Raw genomic sequence first — 21,990 nt, forward strand, 5'->3', positions numbered from 1 at the left:
TCTTCTATTATTGAAGGGTGATTTTCGATAGCTTCCGAACGTTTTTTTTTTTTCATTTCGTTATCTACGCGAAAGAGGAACGCTATCAATTCATCAGTTAGTAGGAGCTAATCAATTCGAGGACAAATAGAAAAAGTTTGATTTACAATCGAAATAACATTATACACATTGAAAAGCAATGAGCTCTGAGAAAAGGAAAAACAAATGGAACAAGATAGAACGTTATTTTAGAGCTGAATATACGATATATTCGATATTTCGAGTACATACAAAGAAAGCATGATAACGCATTTCCTCTGAAATATTCCGAGAAAAATCTATTCCCCACAAATCAAGCTTACTTCATGGCTTCAATTGCAGCACACATTGAAAAAATGCACCATATGCGATGATTAAAGGGATTGAAATGTAGCTATTCGGAGGAAGCGGCTGATATCTCAGATCATATGCGCTAATGGGAAGGGTGGAGAGAAACCCGACGCCAGCCAGCTCTAATCGAAAGGTGCCAGGAGGATCACGGGTTTACGTGCCATCCGACTAGAGTCCTCAAGGTCCAATAGTCCTCCACAAAGCACTCACGCAGGATTCCGGCAGTCTCCACCACCGCCGGGAGTATAAACAAAGCACATATTTCCGTCAAAATGAGTAGAGGAGAAAAGATCAACGCTATTCCAATTAAAAATTAAGCAGGATTTGAGCCCTGGTCCACAGAAAACGAGTAGCCAACAATCTGGTCAAAACAACAGCCTGATTCCTTAACGTTTAGACAACGAAGACATCGCATGGTCCAACAGGATGTATTTTTTTACGTCATTCAATCCTTCGGGGGAACCATGGGGTTTATGGTGGCGAACCTTGATTTTACTGTGGGACTTTAAACCAGGGTACACGGATGAGTGGGCAACACCAGCCTGATCTCTCAGCGTATAGACAAAGAAGTCATCGCACGAAACTAAATAAAAGTTTAACTTCTTTCGATCCTTCGTGGGAAGCATAACGCAGAGGCGGATTCAGCATCAAATTTTGGGGGGGAGTGTCATGACATGAGCCCGGAGAGTAGAGAATGCTCCCCGAGAGAGAGGGGCGTTCTCCCGTGTAAAGAAATTTGAAATATCCATTCTTCACGCATTTTGGAGCCTGAAATGTAATTTTTTTAATTCTTGACAACTGATGAAATAGAACAATTTTTAGACATTGAAGGATACAAACGCTATTAAACTAATAAAAATAAAATATTTTTGATAAAAAGTGGGAGGGTCATGAGGGCCGGGTTCCCCCCCCCCTAAATCCGCCTCTGTCGCGGACGGCGTACCTCGAGCGCGGGAAAGGTGACTCCCCCCGCTCCCTCCCACGGTCCCCGGAGATGTCGCGCGACCACCATATGTGGCACACGGACGAATGTCGCAATTTTTTCTCACTCCCTCAATCGCTCTCATTTTTCCCACTCCACGCGTTGGAGAGGCGAGATATTTTTTTAAATTCATTTTCACCGCACCACTCGACCCTTCCACATTTCCAGCACCCTCATGAGCCGCGATGAGGGACCATCACGAAGGACACAAGGGACGACTGGGAATTGAGCCAACTTTGAGACAACGACGCATGAGTTAGTTGAGGAACACTGGATTTCACTGAGGACCGGACCTCAATGAGGAAGATACTCCCGTTGGATGGCATGTAAAACTCAAGTCTCCATTCCGAAACCTCACTATTCTCATTACTGCATCTCAAACCCTAGCCGATAGAAACACCTCCATTGGAGTTTTTTCAATTTATTAAAATTGAAGAATGTTTTAAATTATTTTTCCGGCCGAGTGGGTAGAGCGCTTGGCTATATGTGGAATGGTCCCGGGTTCAAATCCCAGGTGAACCATGCTCCTGCCTCGTTAACGGCGAGGTTAAGTCCTAGCCTGCCAAACCGAAGGTCGCGGGTTCGAGTTCCACCTGGTTAGGTTGCCCCTATCAAGGGCATGATTGTTTGCGTAAGTTCAATTGTTACACGTGATGAAAACCATGACGTAAAGCCCAAAATAGTGCTGATTTCGGAGGAGTGGCAATAAAAAAATAAAAAAGTTACACAGACAAGATATAAATAAGAGACTAAGCCATGGGCGTGTGAATGTCACATTTCGCATTAAGGGGGGCTTCGAGGACTTTTGTGAGGAGGATGTACGAATTCTTCACCTGAGATCTGAACCGAGGACATTTCGATGGATAGCCAAGCGCTCTCTTCACTCGGCCAGGGAATAGGTTGAAAAATTCTTGGATTTAACTGGATAGAAAAAATTCTAAATCCCGTGTTTCGATCCTGATACGATTTCGATTCGATACTGAAGTTGAAGTTTTAGGTGCATTAATATTAATAGTGGGAGAATAGTAAGGTTTAAGGTTAAATAAACAGCCATTGCCGAACATTTCAAGGAATAACACCAAACGTTAATCTTCACTGTCACGGTTGATCAAAATTGAGGAAGGATAGGAGCATTTTCACACGGATTTTGGTTATTTACTGTCAATACTTATCGCCATCACTGCCCAACATGTGTTAGTTCACCTTTTTATTGCGTTAAGCCCATCGATGTTTCCTTCACTAAATATGAACTGCATGAACTAAGTATGAACGTATAGCAATTTTTCAGCTCACTACACTGACTTCATCCCCTAGTGTCGTTTGTTTAAGCGGGATAATATTTTGCGATGATTCTCCCCGTAAGACCTCAGATCTCTTACATAGAAATTTAAAAATTACCAGCATTACATTCATAAGTATATCAGCGAATTATCTGCCTACATAGGTCCACCAAAGTCCTTAAAATGAGCTAATGAAGTTCTGAACACAAATAAGGCGGGCCTTGAGAGCCGCGGACTACCACGAAGTGACAGCCATTCTGCTACGACGCGACGTCAGCAACGCAATCACGTTCTCCAGAAGCACAAGAGGACGTGAGCCGCCTTCAAAAGGATAGTTTCCTCCATGCCACTTCACTCACTTCGTTATCTCTAGTAACGGGACGAAGACAATGGCAAACAGCAGCAGGAAATGCACGACTAGTATCATACGGTGCGCAGATATTCCCAAAAAACTAACAAATGCAAAATGTAGGTTTTACCGAGTAAGCACTCGCAAAGTCGAGGACTGCGAACGCTTGCGACAGCCAAAATGACACCGAAAATTAATCGAGCATTCAAGTCTAGCACTATAGATCTGCTCACGAGCTAATTGATATTTAACACATACCAGCACGTAGCAAGAGTACCAACTAATTAACTAATGAATCTTTACCATTTCAATTTGAAATAGGGCTCTTTTGATGACAGCCAGATACTCAGGAATGTTCCTACGCGCCAGAAAAATAAACGGGACGAAATAATCGGATCTGGCACTCTGTTAACGCCCAGAAACATTTCAAAATCATTACGAGTTAAATGATTTGTGAAACGAAGAGTTTATTTGGTAATGATAAAATCAATCTCTAATCATGAGCAATCATCCAACGAAGAGGAAGAATATTTGAAAATGTAATCAGGCAAAAACTATACTAAATGTAAAATACGGTAGAAGCGAGGTAAATTCTGAACGTATACAGTCGGACTAACGTAATGAACAACCCATACAAAACTTGGTGTAGTCAGAAAACCTCGCACCATTCCATGCATATTCACAATAACTTATCCTGATATGTGAACATTTGCATGAAACAAGTAATCTTGGGATTAACAATGGGGAAAACTCAATGTGATAGACATTATGGGTGGGTTACTTTTCACAACCAAATGGCTTTGTTTTCCAACATCTACCAGCATACTTTGATGAATGACCCGCAAGAGACTTCCGATACTAAAAAGGGATGAAAAGCAATAAATAAGGCGTTACCATTATCCAACACAAGTTCATGCACAGGAATAGCTCAAGGCTAGGACGCGCAACTACACCACCATTGTGGTTGACGCAGTGATGAAAGGTAGACATTGACAAGGAAAGCGAACAATAGCGATGGATGCACAAGGGAAACGTCCCCGTCATCAGACCACTTTTTTCGATTACCGACGCGTTACGGGAGGCTTTATCCACCACGGATTGCATGCACAAAAGGGAGGACCTCGGCCTTCGTCAACGGTGAACTATCAACGCCTGCACAATTAATATTGTCCAGTGTTTCACGGTTAATTAATAAACTCGACACAGACAAAAGCATTCATTCGCGTTTAAACAACATTACGCCCAACGATGCAACGCAGAGATGTGATGCAGGGAGAACAACAACGTCAACCAGGCTGAAATAGAAGGCTACGCAATGCAACTGGGGTCGGGGTTTTATTGCACGAAGGGATTTGTGAGTGAAAGGAATATCATTACGACTCGTCAATGTCGGGAGTGGTCATTACTGACAATTGTGAGTATTAAAACGCGGGCAATCATTTTAGTAGCGAACCTTTGAGTGAAGTATGGGCACCACTTCGTGAGGTGACATGAGTCTCCCGACCGCTATTGCAGATGACAGAATGTAACTAACGACCAGAAACTGGAAGCATAGAAGAACATTCAAAAGCATTAAAAACTATAATTATACCTAAAAACATACGACAATCAGTATAGGTAAATTACACTGACAAATATTCTGTTCACTAAGTAAAAAAAATTACGTATTGCGTTCGCCAGCGTTTATGAAGCCACGCTTAATATTATGAATCACACATAGATCATCCTTTAAAACAATATTTAATTTTTAATTTTTTAATTTTATTCTCAAACCACCGGATACAGCTCTTGTAGGCCATTTTACACCGGGGTGTTCAACAAATGTAACAAGTAAACGTACACAAACGACCATGCCCTGGACCGGGGAAACCTACCCAGGCGGGACTCGAACCCGCGACCTCTTGTTTGGCAGGCGAGAACGTTACCCCGCCGCCACCGGGGCCGACGATATTAATTCATATGAAGAGAAATTAAATACAGTGATGAATTGAAGGGATAAAAGCAGCCATTGGCTATAAGCCCTGTCGATGAAGCCAAATAACCAGTACTATTCTTTTCATAGCATCAATTTAACACGCTCGCACGTGGGATAAAAGAGATAGCACACTTAATTTCAAGAATAAGAAACTATTCAACCGATAGGCTATTACAAAAAAAAACTCATCCAGTGCATTTGGAGAGTCTCAAAGAGAATGATTCGTCGGTTTGTAAATACACACAGCGGGTTTGCAAAATCTGCAAATAACAGTTTAAGCATTTCCCAAGTATTTCAGAATCCTTAGTTAAAAATAAAGTTCTCATGAACACCATCTGCGGAGGATATGACGGCAGTTTCGAGTCGTGTCACAAGGCTACCGTAGAAAGTCCGTTCGAGCGCATGTAAAAAACTGTGGGAATGCCTAAGTGCGCTCGAAAATGAGAAATGAACCAGTAAACGGATCTCCGCCCTGCGCTTATTGGCACCGATAATCCGGAGCGCGATGAAAAATTACCACCCTTCCCCAAGGTATGAAACTCGACTCAGAATAAACGGGCAAGCCGGCTACAGAGAAACTTTCACTTTTCAAACGATTCCTGGAGGAGTTCCACCGGATCGATTTTTTTTTGCGACATCGTTGATCTCTCTACCCAAAACAGCCGACGACATTTTCGCACGATATATGCACAAACGAAAACGAATTCCAATTTTCATAAGCGGAGGCGGCTGAGAAAATGAAGCGCCGCTTAAGAAACGTGATGAGTAGTCGCTAAAATCGGGCACGACACGGTTGGTATCGTTGCGGAAAGTTTATTAAGTGTGAAAACACGCATCCAGGATAACGTCTATCGACACTTTCGTGAGAGTTCACTTTCTTCTCTCATCGTCACGAACACGATTATCACGTTCCGCAACGGCAATTCTTGACTTATCACAAGCAAGCATGATATATCCAGCAAACACACTTGGATGAGCTAAGAGAAAAAAAAATTCGATCATCACTTCGAGCAAACGAGTAACCTTGAACTGGTTGCAGAGTGGAGTATGTGAAACTAAGGTCCTTCGACACCGTGCGTGAGTCATTTCAGATGCTTTCTCAGGTTCCCTTATTCGTACAAGGGAAGTTCCACGAAATAAAAGTTGAATTCGGCAAGTATTGCTCACCTACATTCACACATAAATCTCTAGGTTTCTCCCTACAACACAAAACGAAGGGAATTGTAATACGAATTCAAGGAGTCGTAATTCTCGAGAGGATGCTCGCAAGTTTGATTCTCAACCATAACGAAAGAATAAGCGATGGTGACTTCGCAAACAGCCTGGAAAACGGTGATCATCCTTTTGTGTGGGAAGTTCCTATTGCTCATTATTTCATTATAAATGCGAAACACTTCCACACATATCCTTCTATCTAATCATGCATATGCTTTTTCATATTTCATTTTCGGTTATAAATTTAAGAATGCAGTAAACCTCCACAGATTCGCTCTTTTAACTAAAATCAATAAGGTATTTTATAGTCCTCTCTTCGATTCATTTTCAGCAAATCTTGGCAATTCATGGAACAGGAAAAGTTCCTTTCTCGGATATAAGTAAGAGCGCAACAACCCCATTATACTGGATTGCATATGACATGTTTGCTAATGTTTGCATGTGGTGCCTAGCGGAGTGCAAAATGTAATAATGCATGCATAATACATGTACCGACGGCAGAAAATATACCATTTGTAAAGTACATAATCCGATATTCGACTACAGGTTGACCTTAGGATATTAGACTTATTTCTAACCATAATAGATGCTAGCCTTCGACTGGTGTCTCGGGTGAATTACACTAGACCATAGTGATATATGATGTAGCAACTGTGAAAAGAATGAAAAAAGAAGTCCGACATTGGCAGGGAATATTCGGGTACAATGAAATATTTCAAGGAGAAATAAGGTCTTGATTCGTTTCACTTCATACTCCTCCGTTTGTTTTCCTTGCATGCATTTAGCAATGAAATTACCACTCGCAATATACCGCACAGGTGCTGCGAACTGAGGTGAATAAAAATGAGGCTATCATCGCCATGAAAAATGAGAAATTCAAACACTCAAGTGCATATGATTTAAATTCGTTCAAAAACACACGCACGACGTTTCGAGGGATACATCCCGCTTATCTGCGTGGTTGGATTGTTCATTAGTTACGGAGATGGAAAATAGGAACTAAATTATTCAGCATTTCGCTCACCGCAGTCACTCGGTGTTTACCTTTTGGTTGCAAATGATGACAATGAGGCAGCTGCAATTTATCTTCACATTGAGTACATGGAGGCGATTGGCTTTCAAGAACTTATGCGCCATATGCTCGTTTTCTATCAATTTACTTTCACGGGCAAAACAGGCAAATAATAGAGATAGACTGTACAAATAGCTTCAAAGAAAAAAATCGACCTGATGGATAAAAAACGATCTTTAATCGTACAAATGAAGAACTTCGGAATCCAAATTACCCTCACAACCCCTTTTACCAACATTTGTGGAAATATATACCAACCAACATTGACAATACCTAAGAATTTCCTAACAATTTCAAAGAAATCCAGTTTGATGAGTGTAAACAGATAAGAATGGCGGCTACTGAAAACATAAATACCAGGGGTGCCTACACATAAGATGGTTTACACCTAATTGGATTTCCGAATTGGCTAGAACGCTTTACGCACCTAATGATAGGAAAAAATGACAATCACATCATACAGAAATGACCGAGGCCAAAGGGTAATAATTTAGCTCCAGACTGTCATTACATGATGTTTCCAGCGTCGAATACCGACCGCGACATTAATAAAATAAACCGAGCCTGATTATTGCTGTAGACCAGCACACAAAAATAGAAAAATTTAAGTATTGACTTTTTAAACGATAAACGTCTATGAACACTTTTTTAGAATGCCACCATCAGGCGCGCAAACGCAGTCGATAAACATTCAAATTCAATTCCATCGGATTTGGATAAAACCTATAAAATGGCATCCCAGGCCTTACTTAATTTCTGACAGTGTCTACTAATGATAGTTTGAATAGTTTTTCAAAACCTAATGAGATTTAATTTTGCAATTCATTCAAAGCTCGCCCAACAGCTCGCACTATCTCATTTTCGAATAATTGCACCAAATTTCCACGAATAAATGAAGACTTATTATAGACTTAAATTATATCACTCACCACGCAGTTGATGCCGTATTTGTGGCCGGGGAAGTCGGCAATTTGCGCCGCCGACTGGTCGCCGCTGGCGGCCGCCGCGAGGTCCCACACCCGCACCGAGGGGAGGTGGCCGCACTCCCCGGTCGCGATGTACCTGCCGTCCGCCGAGAAGGACAGCGATGTGATAGCCTTTCGGGACCCATTGAGCAGGTGCGACTGGCGGTTCTTGCGAGGGTTGAACAACACCACGGTGCATCTGCGGAGAGAAAAATTTTCAAACTATAAGAAAACCCACAGATAAAAACAAGATGAGATAAAATTAGGAATAAGACGATAAGAGAGATGGCAGAAGTTGCTGAGGTCTCAAGAAAGGCGCAATGGGGAAGAATGCAATGGTTCGGACATATTTTAAGAAAGGATTAGGAGTATGTGGGGAACAGAATTCAAAATTTTCCAGTGGAAGGGAAAGGAACAAGGAGAAGACAGGGACTGTGTCAAGAACGATTTGAGGGAGAAGGAATTGACTGAAAGGGAGACCAAGGTCCGAGTGACTTGAAGGGGACTGGACAGGAATAGCGAACCCTAATGAGAACTAAGCTGCAGCGAAAGAAGAAGAAGACACAAATCCACAAACACTTTTACACAGAATTGAGCTCATACTTAAGGAATATTCACACTTGATCAAAAATGTAAAGTTGTAAGCTATTACTTATTTCATTTATACAAAGTAATAAGCACATAAAGAGAAAAATAATTGCTTTATCAGTTTTCTTGCTTCATACACTAGAAGGTATTCCATTGCATTCTTTCGATGTCCTCATGGAAGACCTCGGAAAACTTCTACCTAATGGATATGCATTACTTTTGACTTAAAACACAAAATGTGGATTAAATTTTAAAGTCAAATTGATCTCGAGTACATCAAGTAAATACTTATATAAATTGAGTATAGAAATTTAAAAAAAATAAAAATTGACCATGATCCATCAGATAAGATATTGATTTTCCCAAACTCATCATAGCCAAGTTTTCACATCTTCATGCAAAATTAGATAATTCTTCAAACGCAGTCGATAAATGTGACAAAATTCAAACATGTCACTCATTCACCACCTCAGCAATAATTAGTATCTCTTATACATATTTTACCAACAACAAGTTAAATATCATTCCATTTAAAGATAACGATTTTTCTAAAAATGATACAAATGCATATTATAAGAACTTTCAAGGAATAGATACAGTCTCAATTAAGGATTACTAGGATGTGGAAACTAAGCAGGTTGAATTTAATACCATAGAATAAACTTGGGAATGGGTGTAATTAATTGCTCCATCAAAATTTAGGCTAATTAGTAGAGACATAAATTGGCTTCGTAAGCAGTAGAAGTATGACCAACACAGTCGCTTAGACCGTGGGCTGAGGACTTAATTAATGTGATTTTAACCGCATTAATTGACAATTTCAATAAAATTATAAAAGATGGATTTTCATAGACTTACAACAATATTTATCAAATGATTTATCTTTTCTAAATTCCCGAAAAAATCGATTAGAGCCTTATAAAACGGAAATGTTGACCAGGATAGATAAATCTCATGCAATTTATAAGTTATTTTGTATGATCTTAGGTTTTCCCGGCGTATCAGTTGCAGAAAAGTTATTTTCATTAAATAACGTTAACTATGCAATATTTCCTCTGGCTTTTGTAGAATACAATAAAATTAATTTCCAAGCTTTAGATATAAGGTGACGAGAAAATATTTGGATTAATAATATTTTTCAAAAGCTCAGCACACTTGCTAAGCATCCAAAGACTAAGAGTGATACAGGGATAATTTCTTGTTGCACAGTACATTTACTACACGGTGAAGAAGTTACGTAGATACATTTTGAAGAAGAATAACAAAAAGTTCACCCTATTACTCCGATAATGAGGGCTATAAATTCAGAGCATGATTTTCCGACGTGAGAGGCGGTGATTGCGAAACCACAGCAGCGAGTGACGCATCTACGGGGGTAGAAGGCGGATGTAGTCATGAACCAAGATTCTGGAAATTACTTTAGCGATAAATTTCCGTCTATGATGAGCAGCGGGATATCTGCCCCGTAATTTCATGTTCCACGCCCAACAAGAGAACCGATTTCGAGGAAACGAGATCAACTCCTGCGTGGGATTTGGATTTATATTGACTAAGTTGGCTGGGTCTTAATGTAACATAAATAACGTAATTAGTCTGCACCTACCAGATATTCAGAGCCAAATTGGTAAAATACATGGCGCGATTTCGGAGCAAAAAAGTAGTGATAACCTTAGTTTTAAAAACCCACTACTTCCTCATATGCTTGCAAGTCATGCGACTTTAAAATTGGTTGACGTCAGCCTTTTAATTAATCCTCCTCTCCTTTTAAATTTCTCTAAGCCTTGGTGCCGATTGAACTCAAATCGCACTTTATTATATGCATTCAGTCTTCGATCTGAAGCCTTTTTGACCTCCCTCCTCCTCATCATGCAAGATGCGTTACCCATATTGGCTATTTTTAATTATAAAATTTATTCTATCGATTTTTAATTCTATTATTTATTCTACTGATTTTCTTTCTATTAATCTCCGTAACAGCTATACATGTTATCCACGAATGGATTAAGAATACTAGAACTAGGAGATGAAAAAAATTATTGTGATGACACTCAAACCTGCGCCATAATAAGGAACTAAAAATATTACTAAGGAATTGAGGAAAGACGCATTTTCTATAATGAATATGTCAGGAGAGAAAATTTCACAAAACAAATCCGAGCCGTCACATCGATCAAATCTCAATGTCTGTAATTGGGGAATTCGTAAGACAACCGCAAACCCACGGTTACGTACCAACTGGGATTAACGCACATTAACTTCAGCTTATAGCTTCGTCGACAAATGCCGATGACCTGAGCGTGGACCTAAGCCTACTCGCGGATTACTCGGTACAAAGAAGCAAGACAAGCACTTGCTCCGAAGAATTGATCCAGGGGAAGAAACCGCACAACCGTTTGCGGAGGCACATTGAGACGAGGGTGCAGAGTCGGCTGACCTCGGCGTGTGATGTCACGGCACGGAGGGGCATCCGAGAATCAAGCGACTACGGCCGGTGCATTGCCCTCAAGGGGGTGCCGACTCCTGCGACCGCAGCACCCAAGCCACCGACGCGACGAATACGTCCTCACTGCGGGCCACGAGGCACACGCTCCCTCCGATGAACCGGGAGACCGTTACGTAAATCCACACCGTCCGGCTCACACCACGCGCCACGACCAATATCCGCCTCGAACCTCCTCGGACAACGATCAACGGAATCCGTGAATGGACCGATTTTCAATTGCCTCTCCTTCCAATCACACCGCGAGTGTTCCATTGCGCTAAGGTTGTAAATGATAAGACCAAGGACTTATCATTTAAAATCTTAAACGGGTTTCAGAGGACACGTCAATCCCGCACGACCAAATAAAAGTATGATAGTCAAAAGGACACACATGGAATGCCTTCGTCAACATTGAGCTGTTTCGCAAATTCGAAATATTCGACTAAGCATTACCTCAGATGTATTTTTTTACATTCTAAAATATATTTAAATAAAATATGGTGGGACTTTTCCGCAATATTTTAATTTAACAATTAGTACGCATTAAAATATTGTGGAAAAGTGCTGCCATCTTTTTTTTAAATACGCCGAACTTAACCCACCAGTTAACGCCTGAATCTAGTGAACTTATTTGAAAATATGTTCACCTTAATAAATTCCACGCACCATGAAAATTTCAAGATGATAACCAACGGCTTACATGATGATTCCACGCGAAAAAAAGAAAAAAAATACAATTGCGATATATCCGCTTACGGCCATTTTGATAGCCATTAATACAAGAATCCGCCACAAAATATTTTCTCTATTACTCCATACGAACCTGTTGGCCCGACTACCGCTGGAATCCGAATAAGCGTACCGTGCCATTATGTTTTTCAGAACCCGAGCCAAAAGAGCTTGAGTTGATTCAATGAAAATTTATTCTCAGTCAATCATGTAAATATACGGTATTAAATTGCGAATAAAATTATTTGACGTCACTTTGCGTCAAGTCTGAGAATGAAAATCCCTAGAGTAGGATTTGAAATAGGTTCGATGGAATAAAAGTAAAATATTACCCGAATATAAGGGTAAAATAAACTGAGACCAAGTAAGATTTACCGGCTATGCTTACAAGTCAACTATAAAGAACGAACAAAACTCATATACCCTGAATCTCGTACTCCACTACACTCGAAATCTCATGGTCGAGGAATCAAACTCACCGTTGAAATTAGTACTCGGATGCACCGGGAAAATACTCAGCGCTGCGTATCCTCGTACAAGCATAGCGTTTTCAATGGTGGAATAAGCCGTGGTCTATAGCTGAAAACCAAGCGCCACTCAAATATTATTGATACATCAGTCCACACTCTATATTTCGCAACGGCAAAGGCAGGAGTCGCTTGAACAAGATGAAGAATTAAGTGATCCCTATTCAAACATTTCTCGTACACGGTTCTGAAAAAAAACGATGGACGTTCCAAGAATTTTGCAGAGAAAGCACACCCAATGCATGAATGGATAATACCCTAGTTAAGTCCAATGATTGCAGGTATGAAAAAAAGTTCTTCGTCACTGATTAATACAAACGCGAGCGCACAGCCGAGATTAGAAGACTACCATTTGCAATACGTTTGAGAAAAAAAAACATCAGCGGAACATGAGGGATGGAGTACCGCGAGAATAGTTCAGATTCCTTCAAGCGTGCAGAACATTTCCATTTTCTCGCGATTGCAAGCTTAATATCGAGCGCATGACCCAAAAAGGCTTCATAGTACCAACTCGCGCTCACCACTTCGGTAATAGATAGCCCAGTTTTTTTTCCGCACGGAAATCTGCAAATTATAACGTGGAACCCTTACTACTCGAAACTGATTAACTACAAAACTGAGCACTGCGATTTCATTAAGCTACAACGATTCAAGCTACATCCATTTTCGTACAATAGTGCGTTCTTACAAAACTGAAAAACAAGAGTATGTGACAAATAAAGCACCGCTAAGTATTTACTCCTCACCTGCCTCGGCTAAAAAGAACTATTTAAAAAGACACACAGAAGTTACTTCGCATATTATTCAAAGTTCAAAGCATTCCGTGCACAAGGGGTCGAAGTGTCATTACACACGCATACAGCAACAACGACTAACGAGGTTTTGTTGGCTTGAATACTAAAAAAATATGCAAAGATATAATCACGTAGTTACTAATAAAGATACTTCAAGAACCCCTCCATTTCGAAAAAAAGCGTAATTTTTAATATCCATCTAATATGATAAATACAAAATATACCTATTTATCCAATGAGTCAAGGTGAATTTTGACGGAAGCATCACCAAAAACATAAGCTCCTTTATATGGGCCAATTCTGCACAACCCGCTAACCTGTTCGCGAAAATAAATTTATTTTTTGCAACGAAATCAAGAACACTGACCTAAAAGATAATCCGCCTCAAATGGAAGGCCCGCAGCATCTCCGAACGTTTATGGACTACCGATTCCCAACAGAGCTTTCATTCAGCTATATGATGCACACATATTTCATTTTTCATCCAGACGAAGACTTTTTTTTCAAAAACTGAACCAACTTTCGGGGGAACGCGGACAATTTGCAATTGAAATTGCTTTTCAGGCGGCTCTCCTTCTGTCTCACCCGGCCAGAGATCCCCGCGAGACTCGAAAGCGAGCGAATAAGTGGGCTCGATTCCAAAATATGATAGGGGAAAGGAATGCAGGGGCGATTCGAGTGTGCAAACGCTCTCTCTAATGAGAATGTAACAAGGGCAAGCGTTCAAAGCATTCCGTCCAAAAGGGATCGAAGCGCACAGTTTTAAACGCAACAGAGATATAGGATTGGGCCTTGTATATTTCTTGATATCTTCAAGAAGTGGACTGAGATGGGGGTACGATTCAAAAATCAAGCATATATATTATTTACGGCCACTATCAACAAATGAATTAAATAATCTACCTTCAGAAGTGCACTTCGTTTCCTCTAGACCAGTCGTGTTTTGCCTTTTTTCGCGACGAAGTACTTGTTTTGAACTCATGTCATCATCTTAAAATATTAGAGGTATGTATATAATAAACCTTTGTTAACGTTTCCGCAACATAAAAATTTTACTTACGAGAAATACGAAGAAAACTTTTTCAAATATCAGGTATAGGTAAAAGTTATCAAGGGTTATTAATTCCTGAAAATTTTTAGAACGAGTAATTCGTCACGAAAAAGTACGGGTTGAGCGGGAATGATGATTATTCATAACGGTAAGTTTTCACGCATATCGAACAATTCCTTCCGCAACAAGATACTTACAACCTATTACATTCACCTGTTATTTCTCTCCTCCTTCCTCTCATGCACTATTTCGACCAAAGCCAGTTATTTTGTATCATTTTATTCGCAGTATTCGGGATTATATTCAGTCGGAAATATAACCAGAACAGATAAAAGGAATAAATAATTACAATTAAAAATAGAATATTGGTCTTCTTTGGAAAAATGACTCAACAAGCTTATAAAAAACAGCATTAAAATGTAGTTAATTCCAAACTTTAGGTATTGACATATTTTTAAAAAGAGCCCCCGCTATGAGCTATGGAAGACCTATGACTGATGGGATCGTAGACTCTTAGAGGGACACACCGGTATCCAACTATAAAGAATTATGGTCATAGATATTAATGTATATAGGTACCGCTAAAGAAGCCGTTGTTTCAGCAATATTGCAGACGTGGATTAAAATTCAAAACTGCGATACACTCCTTTTCCACGCAAAATTGGAAAAATATCTGATAAATAGACTTAAATGTTATCGAGATACAAACTGATGATAAAGCAAAATTCCCTGCCAAAAAAACTGGTCTTTTCTCCCAAACCCGGTGAGAATTTCCACAAACATTACGCAAAATTGAATATCCCTGAGTTGATATCAAACGGGAATCGATACTTTGACCTTTCGCTCGGGTCATTTCGTCTCTCATAACCGATCCTACAACTCCTAATTCATTGACTTAAAGAATACACTAGGGACGTGTATCCAAACAATTAGAGCAGCTATAATATTTTCGTAATGTTATTCAATCGTCAAGACATTAGGCATCAAATAAATTACAAGACAATATTTACCAATAACATTTTCATATGAACGTAGACATAAAATCAAGTCAATTATTATCAATGGTAATTTTAGTAATGATTGATAAAATGATGCATTAAACAATCCACTCAAGTTTCTCTGGATTTCCTTGATAAGGGACGTTTAATATCGAAACATGGGTCGGTGTATATTAATAAATATTTTTGAACAATATTACACAAAAAAATTTGTTTACCGTCATAGAAGATCCGTATTCCCATCATTTTATGCATTCCTGTCGCGTTGAAATTACACAAATTACAGAGAAGCGCAATATACGTGGGGCGTCAGACTCCGAAGTCTCCAACTGCCTCAATATAAGGTAAGATGCACGTATACATCATTTATTTAATTTCCGCGCCAGTACTAATCATCAATATCAAGTAAAAACAATATCATAAGCATTTAAAATCAGAATTCGGCGCTTTTCATCTTGCAAAAAAATCACAACTACTTTTGGTTGCCTTGGTAGTGACCATCAGAAAATGACCCCAATCGAAACAAGATCCATTTTTGGGATTTTCGCCATTTGAAAGAAACTCCTAACAAGGGACGTCACGAGGACATCATCCTAACAGGGAATGAAACAATTAATCAAAGTTGCCTACAACCACTTCGGCTTTGGAGACAAGAACGGAAAACGGCGACAGAGACTTATCCAACTTTGGACATCCCGGAAATGACATACCTGCACGTGGGACAATATAAAAGAAAAAAATGAAATAATAGCCGTCGTTAGAGGCTATTAGGCGCAACCTTTGAAAATGACATAGTGTATTGTCGAAACCTAGGTTGGTTATTAAAACTTCTGTGAAACATACAACAGTGTATCTTTATTATGTTTCCTGTCACCAAGTTCCACCAAATATCGCCATCCAGCCTCAAGTTGAGCAATAGAGTATATTTATTTACCTGATTGAAAAGAAATTGACGCCCTCTATGCGATTCCGTAGCCCAGAAACTCAAAACAACACCTAGAACCGACATCTTTAATAATGAAAAATTATATTATACTTTTTGCAATTTAATAATTAATTTCGGTATATTTCTTGATTATTGTTCAACGGAAAACCAGTAAATTTTATTTGACTCAAGATGAAGGGTTTTTGGTTAAGATGAAAAAAAGCAAGCTAACCGATTTAGTCACCCGTACAACCTGCTGCTTACGACAGCGGCGAATTGCTCTTCTTCAAAATATAACTAAATGTACCAGTCTTCTTAATCTCTCTACATGATACATTACGAATGATTTTGCAAAGACAATGACCGATATCAGTAGGTATGTTAGAAAAATTCTATCTCTAGACAGGGACACGGGTGAGCTATAAAAATCATCAAAGCGATGCAATTATTTTTGAAAGCTTATGGGTGAAATGAAATTAGTATCAATCCAGCAATCATTAAAACTAGCTGAAAAATATCGTCCTCCTCTCTCAGTCACGCCGCAAATAAAGTGTCACGGAAGTCATTTATCAACAACCATTATTATTTCACCAACAAAAATCCCAACGTGTAAAATTGAGGCAGGCTCGACGTAGTGGAAAGAATACATATTGATTGAGGAAAACAAGATAGCACTTTTTCCACAATTTTTACGCGTTTCAAACGTTAGGTCAACATTCCTGCGTGCCCCATATGCTTATGTGTGCCTTACGATGACCTAGCGGTTGAAACGCGTCATACCAAAGTAAAACTTGTGAAAAAATTGCTACCTTCTTTTCTTAATCCCAACGTATAATGCTGAAATGTTAATGGCTAGGTGACAAAACGAGATGACTGCTCCATGCACGAGCAACCGTCATGGATCAATCGACTCCACAGTATTTACTTACCCTGCGGGGTATGCGACCAATTCGGACGTGGGGTCGCAGTCGAGGGCGGCATTGCTGGAAACGGTGAGACCAAGGACTCGCTCCAACTTCACCTGCAAGCACAAAAGGAAAAAGACATTAGCGAGGAATACCCATGAGATGTCCTCCACGGATGACCGCGAAATACCAAGCAATTTATTCATACACTTTATGGTCAGTATTGAAAGAGAGATGAAACGAAAAATTTCCTCATAAATTGTAAAACCTCGTATGGCAACCGTTTGGTAATGGTACGTAGCGCAAGCCAATAGCGGCGCCTTAATAATTGATCGAAATACGAAATAAGAGTAGCAATTAATGCGAAAATCTGCTCAAGACCGATGTCGCGGCGTCCAACCCATCTCAGTAATCAGTGACAATCGTTTAGAGACAATAAAAGAAGCAATTACTCACTGCCATTAAACGCCTCAGCCACTTTATTTCAGCAGATAATGATTCAGAGCTAAGCCTCACCTTGGCGAGGAAGGATATATCGTCAAGAAATGCCCATGGGATACCATAATGGCCTTAAAGTATTAATTCATGTACCCAAGTGTCAAATTTGAAAGAGAGAGGAAACCATTTAAAATTTTATTGATGGATTGTCCACCTTCATATGGCCACCGGTTGGTGATGAAAGATACCGACACGATAGGACGAAGACGATGAACAAATAACACACAGAGGCAGGACCCCTTATGGAGAGTACGCACTAACCAATACCTTCCCAATCGTCACAAAGGACTTGAAAGGAACATAATTTAGCCAATATGAACACAGCTGACCGACACTCGATTTTACTGCCGACGTGAGGAATTTATTTAGAGCATATCAGTGAGTGCGAGATGAAACCATACTATGCACAAATATAATCAACTTTACTAAATAAATAAATTTTATTTTTTCCGCGATTACGCAATGAGGGAAGTAAATACGGTTGGAAGGAAGCATTTACTAAATAATTAGAGAGCTACAGCTAATATTTCAATAATTCAATAGAAATAAGGACCACCTTCTCTAAAATAACCACTAATTTAATAGAAATTAGAGTAAAAAGTATATTAAGCTTACTTAGTAGTGCCTAAAATGGCCATGCGATACGTATGTTCGATCGAAAAGAAAGCAATACCAACAAATTACAATTATAGTCAAACTTGCGCGCTTACTTGATTCCTTATCAATTAAATTAGAGAATTTTATTTCAACGAATCATTTTTACTAGCGGCATAAGCAGTAAGGCAACAAAATTAACATCTCTCATAACAAGGTTACCTCCGTCTCAATTTTCACCACTGAAGAACGATGGTGACGTTCGACGTTTGCTGTTATGATAATTATTGATTAATGATGCCACTACTACTGCCACTAACTATACGTCAATGATTTCTGAGTCGGCTGTAGCACACTTAGAGGTAACGATATGTAAAAAAAATGCTTTTATTTCGAATCTCCCATGATTATCAAGAGCATGTACAACATCACACTCAAGTTGCCTTTCCCGATTTCTTGCTTCGCGCCCAGTCAATAAACCGTTGCGCACTGCCAACTTTCACCAAAAAAATAATCAAGGCGAAAATAAAATACATTAACATATATGTAGTGCGAAGATACCCATGCATTTTCTTCGCGATTTCAAATTAAGGGAGCAATATTTACCCGAGCGAATGGCCTCTTTAATTATTTCACGGTTAAGGAGGCAAATTACCGACACAAGCCAAACTAATTCATCACCTAAACTGCTCGCCACAGGGTGAAAAAATTCATTTAAAGCATTATAATTTCAGACAAAAATGAAAAGCCAGGCTAAGAGAAAGGCTGAGCCAGGAAGTTCAGAACCTTAACTGGTTAATCTCCGTGACTGGCTTAGATCATTAATCGGCCGACCGCTGGCTAATTAACTGGGATAGCTGCTTGAGCTAGTTTAACCGGCTGAGCTAGACATAATTTAGCAGTTATCCAATTCTCTTGAGAGTGGCGACAGCGGTGGGAGAGTCTTTGCTGGAATAGTTAACATAGACGGAGAAATAATTGAGAGGAACGATGTTTCCATGGTATCATGCAGTATTTTAGAACCCAAAAGGCATGGCAGAAGACATTCGAATGACAACACACCTTGAAGGTTGATAGGCAGATGGAATACCTAATAGGAATATGGTGGCACAGAGATGAGTACGATTGAATTAAGGAAGGTATGACGGCAGATTACAATGAAGAAACGGCTGCCGTTGGTCGTCGACATTTGATAGTTTTAAATAGTCGAGTATGGGGAATTTTAGTCGTCTATTTTATATTCCAGTTCAAAGGTAGCTATTTAACATAATTTCCATAGGAAAGCATATATTTGTATGGACTTAAAATACTATTTTTTCTATCCCGCTCCGTTGGAAGATCCAGAAACGAAGGACGATGTAACCTCACGGACCATGAACAAGGCAATAAAAATTAGTAGACCATTAACAATGTACAAAACATTGGTCTCCATAATAATGCCATCAAACTTCATCACGAAATCGAGGAACAAAGCAATCGGTGACGTTTCCAATCGAGTCATCGAGTCTAAAATCTAAATAAAGAGTCTAAATCGAGTATAAAAAGTGTAAATGCAAAGCAAGGCATTTAAAACAAAATAGACCTTGAAATACGGTATTAAATGCTACATAGAAAGAGGAGTACAGACAGAGTATTGCATACTCGTTGACCATAAAGTGCGCAGAGCAAAGCGAAGAGATCGACATCATAAGAAAGGGCAGGGAGGGTTCCTCGGGCACGATTCGCCACGCCCAACACGAAAACCAAAACGAATTGGAAAACTCATCGAGCCCGGCTCTCCTCGCTCTGGCGAGGACCTCCCGGCTGCTCGGACTTGCCACGCACCCCGCGAACGCGGCTAAGCCGGGCGGATGCGATTTTTCACTTGAGACGGGTCGGGGTAATGTCGACCACCCGCTATGCCCACTCAATCACACATACTACGGGGAGTAGAGAAAGCGAGGAGTGCAAATTGAATAACTCGGACGAATATTGAATAAATCCAGATCGCATTTCACATAGCGCCAGACATTGAATTTCAACACAATGTGGACAGAATCTTCTTACAGCTGAGAATACCAGCATAGAACTAAGGAAACAATTCATCATTTTCCTCTATGGAAGCGAGGCTTGGGAGTTGACAGCAGCTGAGAAATCAAGAGTGGAAGCATTTGAAATGAGGTGCTACTGAAGAATTATGAAGATAAAAAGGGATCGACCGAGGAAGTAATGGAATAGTGCTAAGAAGAGTGGGAGAAAAGAAAAGTCTTCTAAAATCCTTGATGAGAAGACGGGACTTAGTTGGCCTCATTATAAGGCATTGTGACCCGGTGTAAAAATCGTAGAAGAGGAACAATTGCAGAAAGAAAAAAGGGTAAGGTGCGGCCCCGAATGAGTTACATCGGACAGGTTGTAAAGGATGTAAAATAGAATAGATACGTCACTTTGAAAAGTCCAACCAGTCTAAGGATTTTTGACTAACGATAATGGTGCGGTCAGTGAAATGATAGAAAACCAATAAACCGACCTCATAATAAAACTTGAGGAACTTAAAAAATACACTACGTTTCTCAATTAACGCCTTTGAAATATGGTACTTAATATCTATGATAAAAAAAAGTCCACATAAAATAAGGAACTGTGAGAGAATTGAAATTTTTAAGACCCAGTGAACTTCTTCTCGTAAACCTTGTTTACCGCAATGGGATATGAAGGGCAAGAGCTCAGAAGCCTTGATCGTCAAGCAATAAAGCCGATCGTTTTTTTCCTGGGTATTCCACTCACAATTGCCGGCAAGAGACGCAAAGGTATCGAGTGAAACGCATTATGTTTCCATTCGCGACAACTAAGCATGCGCCGCGAGCGATTCCACGGAAGGAAACCACTTTAATCACTTTATTGCGGAAAGATCTTAACTTTGGAAGGGCAAGGACTGGTATGGTATGATTCTGGTATGGTACTGTGGTATTATTCCAGATTATTAATCCTCGACTATCTCCATAGAAACAGAGAGGACCATCTGAGGTACGCGAAAACAGCCGTCGTAACATCACGCGGCCATTTCATCTAAACCAGTACGTATAAATCCTCATCTGTAGGACGACTATGGATTCGAAATTAATACAGGGACACAAGGTTGAAGCCTAAGGCTGAGATGAAAAAAACGACCGTTGGAACTCTAACGCAGGATTACTATTGCAGGAAAGTCACATATCGGCACATTCAAAGAGAGGCCTCACTCCGCAATATTCCACATCGCTTGCAGCGAGACTTATCGCAAAACTCTCTCACTCTAACAAATCTGTCTAAATGTATGAACCAAATGTGCGCTCAATTGAGCCTAGTTCTCATGCATCTGTGCGCGACAAACTCGGGTAAGGATTTAGAATAAAGGACGCTTGCTTGTTCGGCTTACTAATGAGAAAGATGATGAGATAACTGAAATTCTATAATAAATAAATAAAGTGGCATAACAATTGGTCTCGGAAACTCGATCGCATGTGAGAAGGACTTCATGTCTCGATTACAAACACGCACCCTGTTCTCGTGCAGTGACTTTCGGGAAGGATTCATTAATAACTCCTAAAGACGGACTAATTCAATCATGGAATAAATTATCACCCTGACATTTAAAACGCATTTCCCTTTCGTCTCTGTCCTTCCGTTTTGATCAAATATGGATGGGGAAATTGGCGAAGGACAGCTCAGAAAGG

The 21,990-nt window shown here is 39.9% G+C and overlaps 1 protein-coding gene across 6 annotated transcripts in view; it reads right to left on the reverse strand.

Moving 5' to 3' along the window:
• The window catches only part of LOC124154020 (mitogen-activated protein kinase-binding protein 1), a 361,316-nt gene that overhangs the window by 90,801 nt on the left and 248,525 nt on the right, over positions 1-21,990 (reverse strand). For all 6 annotated transcript variants that reach the window (XM_046527500.1, XM_046527501.1, XM_046527502.1 and 3 more), the window contains 2 exons: positions 17,231-17,322; positions 8,172-8,406 (listed from right to left, as the gene is read on the reverse strand). In XM_046527500.1, the coding sequence (XP_046383456.1) occupies positions 8,172-8,406; positions 17,231-17,322 (327 nt within the window). The remainder of the gene's footprint in view (positions 1-8,171; positions 8,407-17,230; positions 17,323-21,990) is intronic.

This window comes from Ischnura elegans, chromosome 2 (genome assembly GCF_921293095.1).
Source record: "Ischnura elegans chromosome 2, ioIscEleg1.1, whole genome shotgun sequence".
Taxonomy (NCBI): domain Eukaryota; kingdom Metazoa; phylum Arthropoda; class Insecta; order Odonata; family Coenagrionidae; genus Ischnura; species Ischnura elegans.